This window comes from Macroventuria anomochaeta (genome assembly GCF_010093625.1).
Source record: "Macroventuria anomochaeta strain CBS 525.71 unplaced genomic scaffold BU25scaffold_42, whole genome shotgun sequence".
In the NCBI taxonomy this organism is placed as follows: domain Eukaryota; kingdom Fungi; phylum Ascomycota; class Dothideomycetes; order Pleosporales; family Didymellaceae; genus Macroventuria; species Macroventuria anomochaeta.
Window position 1 is genome coordinate 94905 of NW_022985403.1, and position 15732 is coordinate 110636.

The following is a 15732-nucleotide window of genomic DNA, read 5'->3' on the forward strand; positions in this document are numbered from 1 at the left end:
TTGAAGCAAATAGTAGAAGATAGACATGTCTGCCTCCACCAGGGAAAACCCCCCATTCGTCGGATTCTAGTTGCCCTTCCGCTTCCTCTTCTCCCTCTCATAAACATTCTTCTCATACCCCTCCTCGCCCTGAATCTCCGCCACCAGCCTCTTATACTTGGCCTCATATGCCGCATCTTTCTCCTTCTTCTCCCTGAGCTTCTCCCTGGCAATGAAATTCGCGTCCTTGCGCAACTCCCGCATCGCTCCTTTCCTCTCCCGCTTGTACTCTTTCTGCAGCTTCGTGGCGTCGGAGCGCTCACGGTCCGCGTCGTAGTGCTTCGTCGGGTCGAAGGATTCTTCGAATTTTGGTATGCGGCTGGGGATGGGGAGGGGGCGGTGGTGGTGCAGTGCTTGTGGGCGGCGAGTCAATTTCGCATTATTCACACGCGCCAGGAGGTTTTGTGTTGTGGATGTTTGGTGTGCGCTCTTTAGCGGTGCCAGTAAAGGTGTGAAGATCTCGATGAAGGCCGGTGAGCCGCTCCAGAGGTCTGCGGCGGTGAGGATGTTGCGGGTGTGTGCGCTTAGCAGGGGTTTTGTGGCGTGTGGAGAGCGTAGGCACAGCGATGTATAGCGGATGAACTCGGGGATGTAGCGTTTTGAGAGCGTCTGGTATTGTAGGCACAAGGCACCGACGAAGGCACCAGTGGCGATATCGTTGGCTGATGAGGGTGTTGTTAAGCCCATCCAGCGCGCCATCAGTGTCACGGCGGGTGTGACGACTTGGTGGAAGTGGTCAGATGTTGGATAGATCGATCCAATGGCTGTGAGAAGCGCTAAGTCTCCTGGAGTCGGCTGGTTGGAAAGCTGGAATGCCTTGAGGTGCTTGCGGAACTGCGTAGCAATCTGCACTGGGTATGACCGGGAAATGGAGTGGATGTGACGGATGACGGACTCGATGACTGCCAACGGTGCTGCAGGTGTCTGGTTTGACAGGTACGAGACGTGATCGAGAAGTGCGCACGCGAAGTCAGCGAGCTTGTGCTTGTTATCCTCCTTCAGACCAGCGTGGTACAGCGCTCGTATCCTTTGGACGACTGTGGAGGTATCCTTGAGGTCGACCGTTTTGAAGACTTCCAGCAGTTCCTCATGCGAACGTGGACATGGGTATGTGTACGCCAGTCTCGAAGAAGATGTGTCGGCACCAATCGTGAGCACGCCTTTCACAGCCTTGGGCTGGGCTTTGGGCTGCTCTACGACGTCCTTCAGAAAGTCTGCATCGTCGTCGTCCATGGCCATTGTGTCGTCCACCTCAGCCCCACTCTCCGACTCTTCGTCCGAGATATCAGCTTCTGAGTCTGTAGCAACAAGGTCGTCCTCTAGTATGAAGTCATCCTCGTCATCGACGCCAACAGGTCTGCTTTGCCCTGGTGCTGGTGGTGCAGCAAGCCCAAATTCAGCAGCATCGTCATTGATGTCGGACATATTCTCGTCATCGTCCTCGTCTTGCTGCTTCTTGGAGGGCTCCTCGTCGTCGCTGATGGGCTCTCCCCTCATGCGCTTCTGGCGCTTCTCCTCGAGCTCCTTCAAGCGATCAGCCTCCTCTTTGGCCTTCTCCTCAGCCGTCTTTGTTCGCTCGGTGGGCTTCGATCGCTCGTCGTTGAATAGCTCGCGCACCCGGCGGTCATATTCCTTATCCTTGCCCTCCTGCGACATGGTTGCAAGCAGCGCTGCTCGATCGGCGTTCATACCGAAGTCGTTCTGCGCCACCTCCCTCACCTTCTCAGGTTCAGGCTTCTTGTTGATATGACCCCTCAGCGCAGCCAGAACATCGTTCAAGTCCTTGTCAAGCTCCTCCCTCAACTCCTCGTCATCCTCCTTCGCCTGCTGCCTCTCGTACTTATGCAACTTGCTCTTCGCAATAACCTCCTTCATAACCTCAGCCTTGCTCTTCTTCCTCTCAGGCTGTTCCTCATTCTCAACCTCAGCATCGCCCTCCTCACCATCATCTCTCCTCCTCTTCTTCTTCAAGAACCCATCCTCGCCCTCATGATCACTTCCACTGACACTCGCAGCATCATAATCCTCCTCCCCGATCTCATCATCAAACCTCAGTGTCTGCCCTCCGTGCGTAAGCTCCACCTCCTCGTCCCCATCCTCCAGATCAAATACATTCCCGCCCCTCTTGCGCTGCTGCTCGCGCTCAAACCGCGCCATCATGCGATCCTCAAGACTCATCGTCGGGTCGTTCTCGCCAATTCGGCGATCCAGGATCCCGCCCGTCTTGTTCTTGCGATTCATCTCCGGCAGCAGTGTCTTCCGTCTTGTTTCCTCGCCCGCGCTCTTGGTGACGCCGGGGCGTCCGAGCACTTTGGGTTTCGCATTTGTAGTTGCGTATTCGAATTTCTGGGGGCGCGAGAGGTGCTTGAATTCGAATGGGTTGAAGGATTCGCGGATCGAGGCGAGCGCGGAGGCTTTTTGCGTGTGGTGCGAGGCATTCTTATTCTGTGACTTCTTCTCTTTTTTGGATTTTTGAGGGCCCGTTATGCCTTGGTCTCGGAGCGAGGCTTTGAGGCGCTTGAGTTGTGAGGGGGGCATTTGGACTGTATAGCGAGTGACAAGAGCACTCCGAGAAGTATGAGGCTCGCTGGGGGATGCAACTGATCCGCCGTCTAGAAATTTTGGCCAAGAGTTCGGTGTGGGGCCCCACCGCCTTCCAATCCCGCACTAGCTTGATGGACCCCTGCCTCCCACGCGGTGCGGCTGCATCATCGCCCGTGAAAGCCGCAGACACGCAACGGCAACATGTCGTTCGTCGCGCCCATACGTTCCGTACCATGATCTTACTCCTACAATCCTCAACAAAACCTAACCATGGCCCCAAACTTACCCGACCACTACCTCTGGCTCGGCCTCGGTACCTCTTTCCTGCCCACCTCACCATCTCCTAAAGACTGACAGTCATAGGCGTATTCACATTCTTCGCCATCCACCACGTCGCCTCCGGTCTGCGCACAGTCAAACAGCTAACTGAAGTCCACCGCCCCGTCCCAAAACCGCTCGGCATCCGGACCCCGACCTCGCAGGAAGACGCGATCAAAACCGACTCACTACTCCTTCTCGCGCAATCCCACAACGTCGAAATACGGGCTTCGGCAACAAAGTTGCTGTGTGAAAGATTCTATGCGAACGACAGTGCAAGGCAGCTGTTATTGAGGGATCTAGGCAGCAGGAAGAAAGACGTGCAGCGCCGGGCGCAACTCGCGTTCCGGCTGCTGCGCGACTACGGTGTTTTCCGTGAGCGCGGGCTTTCGTACGGCTACGGAGGGATTGAGCCGCGTGTACAGTGGAACGATGTTGAGGTGTTGTCAGCCGGTGGAGGGCTGCGGGAGAGGGAGGATGCTGGGGAGGACGAGAGGGATGCGAGGAGGCGGCGGAGAGAGGCTGTGGTTATTCATGATGGGGAGGGGAGAGTGGGGGAAGGGGATGTGTGGATGCGGGATCGGGAGGGGGTGATGAGTCTGGATATGGAGGTTGGGGAGCTGGTTATTGATGGTGTTGTGCATTGATTGCTACGGCGCTATGATACCCTTAGCAATATGCTATCATGTTTGAGGATTTGTGTTTGTTGTAGTGTGTATATGTACAGTCTATGCGTTCCGCTTAAGGCGGATTAATGGGTATTTTCTATATCCATATCCAAGTCCTGAAAGACTTTTTGAATGGAGTTTGTTCTAATCACACATAGTAGAGAAAGGAAGTCATGGTTTCTCTACTCCTTCTTCGGTGTCTCAGCAGCCTTCTCCTCCTTGCCTGCTGGCATCTCGTCCTTCCTTGCGCGCTCGTCCTGCTCTGCGCGCTCGGCACTCCCCTCGGTGGCGTTTGAATCGCCACTGCTGGCTTCAGCCTCATTGCTCTCCTCTGCTGCAGCCTTTGCCTCGACCTTCTTTGGCTTGTCGTCCTCATCGATGTCCTCGTGGTCCTTGGGCGAAGCGTTGACCTTGTCTTCATGGGATTGTGTCTGCTCATTCTCCTCTTCGATAAGCTCTTGTTGCTCCTTGAGGACTTCCAGACGCTGCTTGTTGGTGGCCGCGCCCTCGGTGGTGCTGACCTCGAGCTCGATCTCGTGATACAGCTCCTCGGGAATACTGGACAGAACAGCCTCGAGTGCGTCGATTTGCGATGTGGCATCTGCCTCCTTACCCTGGACATAGACGAAAGCGTTCGAAAGGACAAGAATGGTAGAGGGAACACCGTGCTTGAGACGAAGGTCGAGCCAGGTCTGGAGGTCGTCCCGGAGACGGCCAGGAGAAACACCGTATGTGCGGAGACCACGGCTTGCGCAGGCAGTCTGGAGTTCCGGAACAGAAAGCGAGTCAACACCTTCGTATGCGATTGCCCTGTCGTCACGCTTGATCTGCCTCATGCGGACACGGACCTGGTAGCGCAGAAAGTTGTCGGTACCAAAGGAGGTGATGTTCATGTAGCGGCAGATAGAAACAAGCTGTGGTCGGGACAAGTTGTCGAGGGTCAGGTCGTCCTTGAAGATCTTACAGACCTTGACAATTTCCTCTGGGGTAGGCTTCTCGCCAGTAGTTCGGACCTGTGCTTCGTCAATACCAAAACCCAATGCCAACTCATGTAAGTGTACATACCTTGCGGAAGAACTCGGCAAACTCTGCCCTCTGCGCGTTCTCTGCAGAGATGGGCAGTCCAGTCTCCTTCAGCGTTGAGCGCAGAAACTCGCTGACTTCCTTTCTTGTCGACCGCAGACGCTTGGCCTTAGCATCTTTCGAGGACTGGCCCTCGTATGTGCTGGGAAGCATATTGGGGAACAGCTTCAGGGCAACGGGGAGCAACAGCTCGGCGAAGGGAACGATAACGAAGGGCAAGAAAGGGATCAGCCGCCCCAGATCCTGCACGGTACGTTGCAGCTGCAGCTCTGTCAGTATCCCAAGTTGGCATACTATTCCAAGATTCGTACCTGTCGTCGTTCACGCCTTGTGAGCTCATAGCCTGCAGCCATCTTCAGGGCGAGCTTTGTGCTGATCTTGATCTCAAAACCAAGCAGCTTGGTGCCGTCCCAGTAGTGCGTCGCTTCGTGCTTCACTTTCTCCCAGATTGTGAGCTTCTTCTTGCTCTCCTCCTTCTTTGCAACCGCCTTCTTCTCAGCATCGGTCTCCGCATTTGCCTTCTCGGAAGCGAGTTCGGTCATAGTTTGCGCATCCTGAGCGACGGTCTTGGGGTTGGCGGTAGGCCCGGTCTTGGGAACGATGGTGTCTTTCTCGAGAGGTGTAGCGATCTTCTGTTGGATGGCTTCCTGCTCCTTCTTGGGGGTTGGTTTGCTCGCTTGGTTGGGGTTGAAGCCTGGCGGAGGGTAGTTGCCTCCTTGTGTGCTTGTTTGCGATGTTTCAGTCTGGAAGCTTCGGTGTGGGAGCAAAATGGCGATGGCAGACACATTCTTGGGCATGGGGCGGTGATAAGGTCGTCCAGCGGTCCTCATGCCTGCCCTGAAGACAGCGGGCGCTGCCCGGGTGGCAGATCGAGCAACATACATTGCACCGTAAGCAGTATCAGGGACGTAGAGAGTGACGTGGGTGGTTCAGATGTTGTATAGTAGTACAGCAGAAGAAAGAAGAAAGCTAGAGTACAAGCAGAGGATAGCAGCAACCAGCTAGGGGCGATGTGCCGATGCGGAATGTGAGATGAAATCGCCCTGACGAAAGAGCTAGAATAATTCCCAAGAAACAGATCGCTGCGGCCGTTCGCGCCCCGAAAGCTTGGCCTCCGTAGGGCTGTGCTGACTGCCGACTTTGGACGTGAAACCCGTGACATGCTGGCAGGAAGAACTCGGGTGTTGTTTCAGGCAGACGTCAACGGATGCAGGCCTGCTGTTGGGCCCGAACCGCGGCAACGCGTCAGCAGAACTGGCTGGCGCTCAACTGCCACCCAGTCCCAAGGATGAGGGCACGCGGGAGGCAGCCCACGGATCCTTGGCTCCGATACCGTCTCCGCATCAAGGACAATTCGGGCAATAATCCGAGAACTTGTGTCCGCCGCCAACAGCCGCCCCTCCAAGTCCACTACACTCGCGCTTGCATCTGCAATACATTTCACTCCTTTGGTGTCTTCGTTCCTGTTCCGCGACCACATACCTTTCTGAATACTTTTATACAACGTTCAAAATGATCTCTTGCTGAGAGAAACCCTACCCGGACGAAGCCCTCGGCTTCCCTTTCGCGCGTCATACCTATATCCTCAACAGCACATTTAACTCCCATATCCTTGAAATCCCCCTAGCCCGAATCGCATACAATGGCTCTCCAAAGTCTGTCAAGAGCGGCGCGCATTATCCTGGTTGGCGCACCAGGCGTGGGAAAAGGCACCCAGACCGAGCGTCTGATGAAGCAGTTCCCAGAACTCTCTTCAATCAGTTCAGGCGACTTGCTCAGGAAGAATGTCAGGGAGCGAACCCCGCTGGGTATGTGCATTCGACTGGCTGCAATGCACTCGCTAACACAACCCAGGCATCCAGGCCGAATCTAAGATGAAGGCCGGCGCATTGGTCCCGGACAGCATGATTCTGCGACTCATTGTCAATGAGCTCTCGACCCGTGGGTGGATTAGGGATAGCACACTGCGGCCGTACGCTGTTTACTCGAGCTCAATAGCCGCGGAGGACCACACAGTTGACTCGGTGTCGATTCCTTCTGCGATCAAGACAGCAAAGTACACATACTCGGACCACCCTGAGGCTTCGTTCATCCTGGACGGCTTCCCTCGCACGGCGAACCAGGCAGTCCAGCTGAACGAGATTGTGCCCATCAACATGGTTGTTAGCATCAATACGCCCAGTGAGATCATCATCGATCGCATTTGCAATCGCTGGGTGCACGCACCTTCAGGGCGTGTCTACAACACTACCTTCAATGCGCCAAAGGTCGAAGGCATGGACGACATCACAGGCGACCCGCTCACACGGCGAGCTGATGACGACCCTGAAGTGTGGAAGCAGCGACTCCAGAGCTTCAAGGAGAACAACGAGCCGCTGCTCGAGCACTACGACAAGGCAGGCATTCTGTGGACTGTGAATGGCAACAGCAGTGACGAGATCACCCCTCAGATTTTCAAGGAGTTCGGCAAGCGATTTGGCGTACCTGTTCCTGAAGTTGTAGGAGGCTTGTGAATGTGTTATATACCATTTCTGTTTGCTTTTGGTGGACAACGAATGTCTGGAAACGGTATGGCAACGGTATCGGCGGTCTTTTGCATGTTTGGCTGTTGTATGATTGGGCAGGCACGACTCTCATTCACTGTACATATTGGCCGCTACTGGCGCGCAGAGGTCAAAGTTCCCCGTAGACGCTCATAAAGCGCTTGCACGAGCATTTTCCATCAGTTTGATAATCCCCTCGCTGAATGTTCAGTATGAAGGTCGATCAACAAGACGTTGCGAGACACGAACCCTTGTACGAGTCGATGGCACGCGCTGAAGCGCCCCGCTAGCGACAGCTCCAGCCCAGCGATCCAGACGTCACCGGTGGCACCAGCCTCAACTCCACCAACACTAAGTTCTACCCTGGATCCAGCGAACTTCGAGGTGATTTGGGCTGACAGCGCCTCTGAGCAATCAGACGATTGGTCAGACCTTGCACAAGATTCTCACACTGTCCAAGATACCCCATCTGCCCTCGACGCACGCGCAATGGCGGAGGACTTCAGCGAAGGCCGCCTAGAGACAATCGTCGGCAGCCCGCAGAAGGAGCTGGCAGGCACCCAGAACGCCTATGTCTCATATCTAGTGACTACAAAGGTACATTGCAGCTATGCACCCACTGCTGCTGCTCTACACGGCCACCACCATACTCACACATCGTCTAGTCCGACTACCAGTCCTTCCAGAAGCCCGAATTCTCCGTCCGCCGCCGCTTCACCGACTTCGTCTTCCTCTGGAAACAGCTCTCGAAAGAATACCCACAATGCGCGGTCGCCCCGCTGCCCGACAAGCACAAGATGGAGTATGTTCGTGGAGACCGCTTCGGTCCGGACTTCACCCAACGGCGCGCCCACTCTCTGCACCGCTTCTTGAAGCGATTAGCCTTGCACCCAGTGCTGCGACGAGCCATGCTTCTCATCACCTTCCTTGAGAGCCCAGACTGGAATCAGCACATGAAGGGGAGATCCTCAAGAGCTGCGAGTGGGTCGGAACCTGGCGGCGGCCTCGTAGACGCGATCGCAGAGAGCTTCGTCAACACATTCACCAAGGTGCACAAGCCAGACAAGCGCTTCATCGAAGTCAGCGAACGAGCGAGCAAGCTCACAGAAGACCTGAACAACGTCGAGAAGGTCACTGTCCGCGTAGCCAGGCGGCAGGCCGACCTCGAACAAGACTACGCGGACCTCGCAACACAATGCCAGAAGCTAACAACCCTCGAACCGGCCGTCGAGAGCACGCTGACTTCTTTCGCCGCCTCCGTAACAACCACATCACAAGGCTTCAAATCCATCAAAGAGCATACAGACCAGAACTACCTCACCTCCCTGCGCGACATGGACGCCTACATCCTCGCTCTGCGTAATCTCCTCCGCACGCGCGAAGGCAAACAGCTCGACTTCGAAGCCCTCTCCGAATACCTCGCCAAATCTGCCGCCGACCGCGACTCGCTTGCCTCCCAGCACGGTGCAGGTATGGGCGCGTCAGGCTTCTTACGCAGCAAAGTCGAGGATTTTCGCGGTATTGACCACGACCAGGCGCGGCGCCAGCGCGTGCGCAAATTGGAGGTTGAGATCGAGCGGCTGACGGGCGAGGTTGAGAATAGCAAGAAGGCTACTGAGGCGTTCGATGAGCATACTGTGAAGGAAGTAGCGGACTTTGAAAGAATCAAGGCGGTCGAGTTCAAGGACACGCTGGGTGATTTGGCTGACGCGCATGTGGATTTCTTTCAAGGGACGATTGAGACGTGGGAGAAGTTCTTGGGGGATATGAGGAAGGAGGAGGATGAGCGGGAGGTTGCTGCGTCGTAGAGTGATGCTGCAAGCATTGATCTGGGAGATGGAGGTGTGCACGAAGTCGCGAGAATTGATGTCTTGCGCGAGGAGCTTATCACTGCGGAATTGGAGTTTACGGGCTTGCTGGAGTCTTTCCAGAGACACTACCAGTGAGCGAGCGTAGAGGCGGTGGGCGGGAATTGGCTGATTTGTAGATCATTAATATCACGATTCATGTTCAAACAGGACATCGGTGCACTATTATCCCTCGTTGCTTCTACACAAGTACTATTACCAGCATCGTCCTCTTCAGGGGATATCAGCATCACTATCGTCCCCCGCAAACCCAAAACTAAACCCTCCCCCACCCTCCTCCTCGTCTCCTCCCTTCGTCAACTCCTCCCACTTCCCCCTTCCTTGTTTCCCCTTCTTCTCCAGCTTCATCAGCCCTTCCTCCAAGATGTCGGGGTGCTGTTCACCCAGCTTTTCCACAAACAGCTCATACGCATGATCCGAAACATCATCCTTGAACCCACTGACTTGAACCCTCTGATCCCTCAGGAATCCCAGAACGTCGGCGAGTCGCGCTTCAGGCACGAAGTTTTGTGTCAAAGCCAGCGACTCGGAAAGGTTGAGCACGAGGTGGAACCACCCACTCGGCACATGCAGAACCTCACCCGCATAACAGATACCCTCCTTCGCCCCCGGGGTCTCACGCGCAAGCTCATGGAACGTCAAAAGATACTCCGCAATACTCAACGGCGCAGTGATCTCGCTCTGATCCTCGCTCAGAATAATCCCCGGCGGCGGCGCGCAATTCGCACCACTGGGAAACATCAACCAGTACTTACTCCCCGTGAGCACCGCGTTCCACGCACTCGTCGCATTAGGATCTTTGTGAAACGTGCTTCCCGATCTGTTGGGGCCAAGGATCATCCACCGACAATCCGGGCGCTGGTCGCCCAAAACACTGAACAAATCCGGTCCAAAGCATTCTGGTGTCCAGTACGCAGCGTCCGGGTGATGCGGTGGGAGGCTTGTGTCGATGCCTGTTTTGGGCGCGAAGGCCCGGTCGAAGAGGTAGAGGGGAGATTCGTCGGTGTTGAAGTTGATGTAGGATATGTAGGTTGACATGGGCCAGTCCACTGCCTCAGCAGTAAACTTCGTGTCCGGAAACTTTTCTAGTAGGTATCGGGAGTCCCATTTCCCGTACACGGGCCAGGCTTTGACGGGCGAGGTCAGGATGAAAGGTTTGTCTGTCCATTTTGCGGAGAATTCTTCGGGAGTTAAGTCGGGGAGACGCGCGATGGCGTTGCTGGGTGGGATGTTGGTTGTGTAGGGTTTGAGGGAGGTGTGTGCGCATTGGAAGGGTCGGTAAAGAACGTCGGAGAAGAGATTGTTGCATTGCAAGGAGGTGCCGTTTTCTGGGGGGGTGTTGAGATACGTTGCCCGCCATGTTCCTCGCCATGTGAAGTTCTCGGGTGAGGATCTGGAGGTGTGTTAGTACTTGACCAGCGGATGTATGAACACAATGTCAAAGAGTAAAGACTGTAGTTGCTGCAAGCTGAAGGAAACGCATTGTATTGATGTAGCAATCTGACGAACTGAATGTGGCTGAACTGGAAGAAAGCAGAAACGACAGAAAGCAGTTTGAGGGATCAGATGATGCAAATGCACAGTCGTCGCAACAAGACCTCGGGCCATTTGATAAGACACTTGGGATTGCTCCAAAAAGTGCTCCTCAGCATTCACGTCTCGCAGGGTGATTCTCGTATTCGCTTGCAGTGCTGTTCACATGAGTCACAGCAAAGCGTAGCACCGTTGATGAACAGCCTGATTGCGGATTCCAACTCTTTCGTCGAGGTATGACTGGAATTGACTCAAGGAAATGAGGCTGACCAGAGGGAAAACAGGAGTCAAAGCAATTATGCTACTCACCCTACAAACAAGGCCCTCCATAACTCGTCCAAACGGGTGAAAGCGTACAATGCTCGACAAGTGCTTCCCAGCCGTACGAGAGCGTCAGCATCGAATGACTCAAGAATGTGGTTCAGCAGCTCATCAGGCAGCCTGGCGAAGGATCCACATCTTGACTTGATGTTCTCAGTCGCTGTGTACGCATTTCCGGCTGGCTTGATACCCAACGGATGCGAGGGCACCGCAGTTGCCACTTCTTCGTCGTCCTGCTGAACATGCACTGGGACGGTGAGCTTTCTCTTTTTGGCAGGCTGTGATTCGGCAGAGGCAAAGCCAGGGTCCTGTAGGATGCCGGGCGCCATGGTCAAAGGAAGGCCGAAACAATGCTTTCCGGAATCCGATTCGGGTGGCCTATCTGTTGCACGCAGACAAATCAAGGCAAACGCAGGCGGCAAAAGAGTCACAGGCCAAACCACGGACGTAAAAGGCGAAACTTTGGAGTGTTGGAGGTCGCCCCAGAGCAAAATCACTAGCGCGGGCGGTAGCGCACTTTTGGGTTTTCTACAAAGTCTTTTTTGCCCCGCCGCCCATCTCTGCCCTCACCCACCAGACAACTTCTACAACAACCACATACAACAGCAGCGGCTACCTTACGGTCCCTCTGCTACTCCAATACAACCAGTTCTCTCCCCGACTACAGGCAGTGCCAGTAGTCTCCCACAACAAACCATCCAACATGGCTGACAAGGGTCTTGAGGACGTGCCTGAGGGTGAGTGCCTCTAAAATATTTGCGCTGCGCTGCAGCGACCACCGCGACAAGCGGACGACTCCCGCAGCAGCAGCGCAGAAGAACACAACGACTGTGTGAGCGCAGACTGACACACTCCGCAGGCCAGATCGAGTCCAACTACGATGAGACCACCGACTCCTTCGACAACATGAACCTGAAGGCTGAGCTCCTCCGCGGTGTCTACGCCTACGGTTTCGAGCGCCCTTCTGCTATCCAGCAGCGCGCCATTATGCCCGTCATCAAGGGTGAGTTTGCCCGGTACAGCGAAAAACACGACACCAGCGACTAACACACGCAGGCCACGATGTCATTGCGCAGGCTCAGTCCGGTACGGGTAAAACCGCTACCTTCTCGATCTCCACCCTCCAGAAGATCGACTCCTCCGTCAAGGCTTGCCAGGCTCTCATCCTCGCCCCCACCCGCGAGTTGGCCCAGCAGATCCAGAAGGTCGTCATCGCCATCGGTGACTTCATGGACATCCAGTGCCACGCCTGCATTGGTGGTACCTCCGTCCGTGACGACATGAAGGCCCTCCAGGACGGCCCCCAGGTCGTTGTCGGTACTCCCGGCCGTGTCCAGGATATGATTCAGCGTCGTGTCCTCAAGACCGACCATATGAAGATGTTCGTCCTCGACGAGGCCGACGAGATGCTGTCCCGCGGTTTCACCGAGCAGATCTACGACATCTTCCAGCTTCTGCCCCAGTCCACCCAGGTCGTTCTCCTGTCCGCTACCATGCCCCAGGACGTCCTCGAGGTTACCACCAAGTTCATGCGCGACCCTGTCCGTATTCTCGTCAAGAAGGACGAGCTTACCCTCGAAGGTATCAAGCAGTTCTACATTGCCGTTGAGAAGGAGGACTGGAAGCTCGACACCCTCTCCGACTTGTACGAGACAGTCACCATTACCCAGGCCGTCATCTTCTGCAACACCCGCAGAAAGGTTGACTGGCTCACCGACAAGCTCACTGCCCGTGACTTCACCGTCTCCGCCATGCACGGTGATATGGACCAGGCCCAGCGTGATGTTATCATGAAGGAGTTCCGTTCCGGATCTTCCCGTGTCCTCATCGCCACTGACCTCCTCGCCCGTGGTATCGATGTCCAACAGGTTTCCCTCGTCATCAACTACGACCTTCCCGCCAACCGCGAGAACTACATCCACCGCATCGGTCGTGGTGGTCGTTTCGGACGAAAGGGTGTTGCCATCAACTTCGTCACCGCTGACGATGTCCGCATGATGCGTGAGATTGAGCAGTTCTACAGCACACAGATTGAGGAGATGCCCATGAACGTGGCTGGTAAGTTTTGCAGTTCGAATGTTGAAGAACCATACGCTAACGTACTTCACAGACCTCATCTAAGCAGCTGTTCCTTGCGTTCCAATCACCGTTTCTCCGTACCCGCCATACATTCTAGTGGCGTAGTTGGCATAGACGCGGTGGTGATCTAATTCGGGCGCGCCTGCGAGATCAGGCGTGCTTTGTTGATTCGGCACAAAAGCGATTAGCGGGACGAGCGGTCGTCTACCCATCGCGGCATCTTGGCGTTTGTCTTTTCCATGTGCGAAATGAATTCCCCAAAAGAATGTTTCTTGCAGATGATAGAGACGTCAGTTGGCTGGGATGTTTTTCTCTGCAATCTACTGTTTCTTAGCAACTTCTCATGGGCTTTCTTGTTCTCCGAGGATGTGCTACGTTTGATCAAGGCATGCCCGCGCGATGGAATACGCTTCCCATGGTCACGCATGTCTACGATAACGATCATGAGTTTTCTTTCATATAGAGATGCAGTTCAATTGCATGATAGTCACTGAAACGTTCTGTTCTGACCTTACTCCCAACACCGTGTAAAGCGCTTTTGAAGTCGAAACCATCAACTCAACATCACCATCAGGTCACAGGAAATGATACTCCAGTAGTGCCAAAAGTCTGAGACTATCCCAGTGTATCTTATTGTTACTCTTGGTAGAGATTAAAACACACATAGGATCGTGATCTCTTAAGACAAAGCATCTAACCTGTACCGACAAGACCACTTTTTAATTGTATCTTCAGCGATGGACTGCACAAGAGGGTCCAAGAGTGCAGCCTGGAGATATTCAGACTTCTGGCACTATGGAGGTAGCCAAAATGAGTCTCGGAAATCGAGTCCGAGGCTGTCGACGTCACTACACGCTTATCGATTACCTCGGAACCCCTCGTGCAGCTGCGCCCTCGAGAGCCTCAACCGCCGAGCATCTATCTCATGAGGCCGACAGCATGGCTCGCGCAAAGCAGAGCCTTTGCGACCATGGTACTCTCTCCTACTTCGACCGTATGTCAATGCATCCATGTAGAGACTGTCCTGACATAATTTCGTACTAACACCCTCCCAGCAAGTACTCGCCCGGTTGCGAGCATACACTCCACCACCTACACAGTACTATAACTGTCCTTTGACAAGGCGCGCTGCCGTTCTGATCGTCCTGTTTCCCGACCGCCATGGCGACCTCAAGGTCGTGCTCACCATGCGAAGTGCCTCGCTGAGGAACTATGCTGGCCAAGCTGCACTACCCGGAGGAAAGGCAGATTCTCTCACAGAAACACCATGGGATACCGCGCGTAGAGAAGCATACGAGGAGATTGGGCTACCAATGGATGACGAGAAGCTGAAGGGCTTCAAAGTCGAGCACCTCTGCGAGCTACCAGCAAACCTGGCGAAGACGGAACTCGGCGTACGTCCCTGCGTAGCATACCTGTCGCCGAGCTCGAGCTCTTCAGACAGCAGGACAACATCTTCCGGCGCTACCGACAGCGAAGTCGAAGACCGCCTAATACCCCGTCTTGACCCCAAAGAAGTCGCCGCCGTCTTCACCGCACCCTTCCACGCCTTCCTACGCAAAGACTGGTCCGGCCTGGGACCAGCGCCCGTCCAGAAAAACGGCAAGCCCGAAAAATGGTACAGAGGCAGTTGGACAGACTGGCACGAGAGTCGATGGCGCATGCACAACTTCTACATCCCCAAGCCCCCTCCTTCCTCCCAGGAAATGCAGAGAAACGCCGCAAACTCACAGGCCCCGACTACATCTTCAGAGCACGGAAGTGGACTGCCTGAGGGCGATGATCCCAGGCCAGAACCGAGTGAGTTGGATGATTTGACGACGTTCAGGGTGTTTGGTATGACGGCAAGGATTTTGGTTGATGCGGCGAGGGTTGCGTATGGTGAGGAGCCGGAGTTCGAGCATAATAGCCATTTTGGAGATGAGGAGATGATTGGGAGACTGTTGAAGATGGGCAGGTTGAGCGAGGTGAGGAAGAAGGGGGAGGTTTTGACGAAGGATGTGCTGAGGCAGGCTAGTAAGATGTGAGAACGTTCTGAAAGAGCGGTACAGCACGCAAACATTCGAGAATTCTGTAATTCAGTGTTGGTTGGCTGCATCAACTCATTTTGTCGCTGACGTAACGCGCAGGTCCTGACACTCACATACTTTGACATGGCTTTGATTGCTCCTGTTTCCTTGCCTCGCTACCCAAACTCTGACAAGCATTAGGGATTTCGATTACGCCTATCTGGCTCGTGTGTCGACAGCTACATCGCGAGATCGTGCTACTTCCTCTCCATCTGAACACTTTCTCCATGACGAACAGAAGCCCAAAGGACCAAGCTACGTTTCATACATTCGTTGACAATTTGTCACCCATCCAACGCGGTGCTATTCTTTTTGCAGCGATGATGCCTCCCTCCGTTGGTCGAGTCTTGTCTGCGGCTGGGAAACGGTTCGAAACAGACATAGCTGACACAACTGTTGAGGACCTGATCGCCCCGTTTTGAGAGCTGACAGGCCTGGAGTGAGGACATGAAACATATATGTGTGTAGACCCCATATGTATCGTTCACTATCGCAAGAGATTAACAGCGCATAGCTTCCTGCGCAATTGAGAGCGATCTCCTCTCCTTCGCTTACCCGCCGAGCTCCGCAAAAAAATCTACGAGTATGCCTTACGTGAATACTATAACAAGTTCTTCAACGGAACTAGAAGAGCTTTTAGCCGCACGACAACACTAGATGGCACGAC

The 15732-nt window shown here is 54.6% G+C and overlaps 8 protein-coding genes across 8 annotated transcripts; 5 read left to right on the plus strand and 3 right to left on the minus strand.

The window, feature by feature from the left end:
- Window positions 1–33: 33 nt before the first annotated feature.
- On the minus strand, window positions 34–2584 carry BU25DRAFT_414972 (Nop14-like protein). The gene has a single exon (XM_033707422.1). It carries the CDS (start codon window positions 2575–2577, stop codon window positions 67–69), a length of 2511 nt encoding a protein of 836 aa, XP_033556916.1. The 5' UTR covers window positions 2578–2584; the 3' UTR covers window positions 34–66.
- A 186-nt stretch (window positions 2585–2770) lies between these two features.
- BU25DRAFT_401962 (uncharacterized protein) lies at window positions 2771–3548 on the plus strand (the record flags this gene model as incomplete). Its single annotated transcript, XM_033705028.1, has 2 exons — window positions 2771–2896; window positions 2947–3548. The coding sequence occupies exons 1-2, from the start codon at window positions 2854–2856 to the stop codon at window positions 3546–3548; spliced, it is 645 nt and encodes a 214-aa protein (XP_033556917.1). The 5' UTR covers window positions 2771–2853.
- BU25DRAFT_414973 (LETM1-domain-containing protein) lies at window positions 3534–5695 on the minus strand. Its single transcript, XM_033707423.1, has 3 exons — window positions 4964–5695; window positions 4635–4913; window positions 3534–4582 (listed from the first exon to the last, which is right to left on the minus strand). The coding sequence occupies exons 1-3, from the start codon at window positions 5534–5536 to the stop codon at window positions 3752–3754; spliced, it is 1683 nt and encodes a 560-aa protein (XP_033556918.1). The 5' UTR covers window positions 5537–5695; the 3' UTR covers window positions 3534–3751.
- A 282-nt stretch (window positions 5696–5977) lies between these two features.
- Window positions 5978–7432, plus strand: BU25DRAFT_414974 (adenylate kinase-like protein). The gene is made up of 2 exons (XM_033707424.1): window positions 5978–6460; window positions 6507–7432. The coding sequence occupies exons 1-2, from the start codon at window positions 6295–6297 to the stop codon at window positions 7163–7165; spliced, it is 825 nt and encodes a 274-aa protein (XP_033556919.1). The 5' UTR covers window positions 5978–6294; the 3' UTR covers window positions 7166–7432.
- Window positions 7433–7509: 77 nt separating this feature from the next.
- BU25DRAFT_414975 (Phox-like protein) lies at window positions 7510–9158 on the plus strand. The gene is made up of 2 exons (XM_033707425.1): window positions 7510–7792; window positions 7861–9158. Exons 1-2 carry the CDS (start codon window positions 7685–7687, stop codon window positions 9001–9003), a joined length of 1251 nt encoding a protein of 416 aa, XP_033556920.1. The 5' UTR covers window positions 7510–7684; the 3' UTR covers window positions 9004–9158.
- A 67-nt stretch (window positions 9159–9225) lies between these two features.
- On the minus strand, window positions 9226–11391 carry BU25DRAFT_451819 (Clavaminate synthase-like protein). Its single transcript, XM_033709771.1, has 2 exons — window positions 10906–11391; window positions 9226–10456 (listed from the first exon to the last, which is right to left on the minus strand). The coding sequence occupies exons 1-2, from the start codon at window positions 11244–11246 to the stop codon at window positions 9277–9279; spliced, it is 1521 nt and encodes a 506-aa protein (XP_033556921.1). The 5' UTR covers window positions 11247–11391; the 3' UTR covers window positions 9226–9276.
- Window positions 11392–11433: 42 nt separating this feature from the next.
- Window positions 11434–13109, plus strand: BU25DRAFT_204898 (eukaryotic initiation factor-like protein 4A-I). Its single transcript, XM_033701136.1, has 4 exons — window positions 11434–11654; window positions 11777–11920; window positions 11974–12975; window positions 13028–13109. Exons 1-4 carry the CDS (start codon window positions 11621–11623, stop codon window positions 13036–13038), a joined length of 1191 nt encoding a protein of 396 aa, XP_033556922.1. The 5' UTR covers window positions 11434–11620; the 3' UTR covers window positions 13039–13109.
- A 795-nt stretch (window positions 13110–13904) lies between these two features.
- Window positions 13905–15088, plus strand: BU25DRAFT_414979 (uncharacterized protein). The gene is made up of 2 exons (XM_033707426.1): window positions 13905–13990; window positions 14052–15088. The coding sequence occupies exons 1-2, from the start codon at window positions 13967–13969 to the stop codon at window positions 15021–15023; spliced, it is 996 nt and encodes a 331-aa protein (XP_033556923.1). The 5' UTR covers window positions 13905–13966; the 3' UTR covers window positions 15024–15088.
- The last annotated feature ends 644 nt before the right edge of the window (window positions 15089–15732 follow it).

Coding starts and splice junctions, on each gene's coding strand:
- BU25DRAFT_414972 (XM_033707422.1), bottom strand. CDS start 2,577: ATGCCCCCCTCACAACTCAAGCGCCTCAAAGCCTCGCTCCGAGACCAA.
- BU25DRAFT_414973 (XM_033707423.1), bottom strand. CDS start 5,536: ATGTATGTTGCTCGATCTGCCACCCGGGCAGCGCCCGCTGTCTTCAGG. Junction 4,914..4,963: donor CAAGGCGTGAACGACGACAG/GTACGAATCTTG, acceptor ACAGAGCTGCAG/CTGCAACGTACCGTGCAGGA. Junction 4,583..4,634: donor TTGCCGAGTTCTTCCGCAAG/GTATGTACACTT, acceptor GACGAAGCACAG/GTCCGAACTACTGGCGAGAA.
- BU25DRAFT_414974 (XM_033707424.1), top strand. CDS start 6,295: ATGGCTCTCCAAAGTCTGTCAAGAGCGGCGCGCATTATCCTGGTTGGC. Junction 6,461..6,506: donor CAGGGAGCGAACCCCGCTGG/GTATGTGCATTC, acceptor AACACAACCCAG/GCATCCAGGCCGAATCTAAG.
- BU25DRAFT_414975 (XM_033707425.1), top strand. CDS start 7,685: ATGGCGGAGGACTTCAGCGAAGGCCGCCTAGAGACAATCGTCGGCAGC. Junction 7,793..7,860: donor CATATCTAGTGACTACAAAG/GTACATTGCAGC, acceptor CACATCGTCTAG/TCCGACTACCAGTCCTTCCA.
- BU25DRAFT_451819 (XM_033709771.1), bottom strand. CDS start 11,246: ATGGCGCCCGGCATCCTACAGGACCCTGGCTTTGCCTCTGCCGAATCA. Junction 10,457..10,905: donor TGGAGGGCCTTGTTTGTAGG/GTGAGTAGCATA, acceptor ACACACCTCCAG/ATCCTCACCCGAGAACTTCA.
- BU25DRAFT_204898 (XM_033701136.1), top strand. CDS start 11,621: ATGGCTGACAAGGGTCTTGAGGACGTGCCTGAGG. Junction 11,655..11,776: donor TCTTGAGGACGTGCCTGAGG/GTGAGTGCCTCT, acceptor CACACTCCGCAG/GCCAGATCGAGTCCAACTAC. Junction 11,921..11,973: donor CATTATGCCCGTCATCAAGG/GTGAGTTTGCCC, acceptor TAACACACGCAG/GCCACGATGTCATTGCGCAG.
- BU25DRAFT_414979 (XM_033707426.1), top strand. CDS start 13,967: ATGGTACTCTCTCCTACTTCGACC. Junction 13,991..14,051: donor TACTCTCTCCTACTTCGACC/GTATGTCAATGC, acceptor ACACCCTCCCAG/CAAGTACTCGCCCGGTTGCG.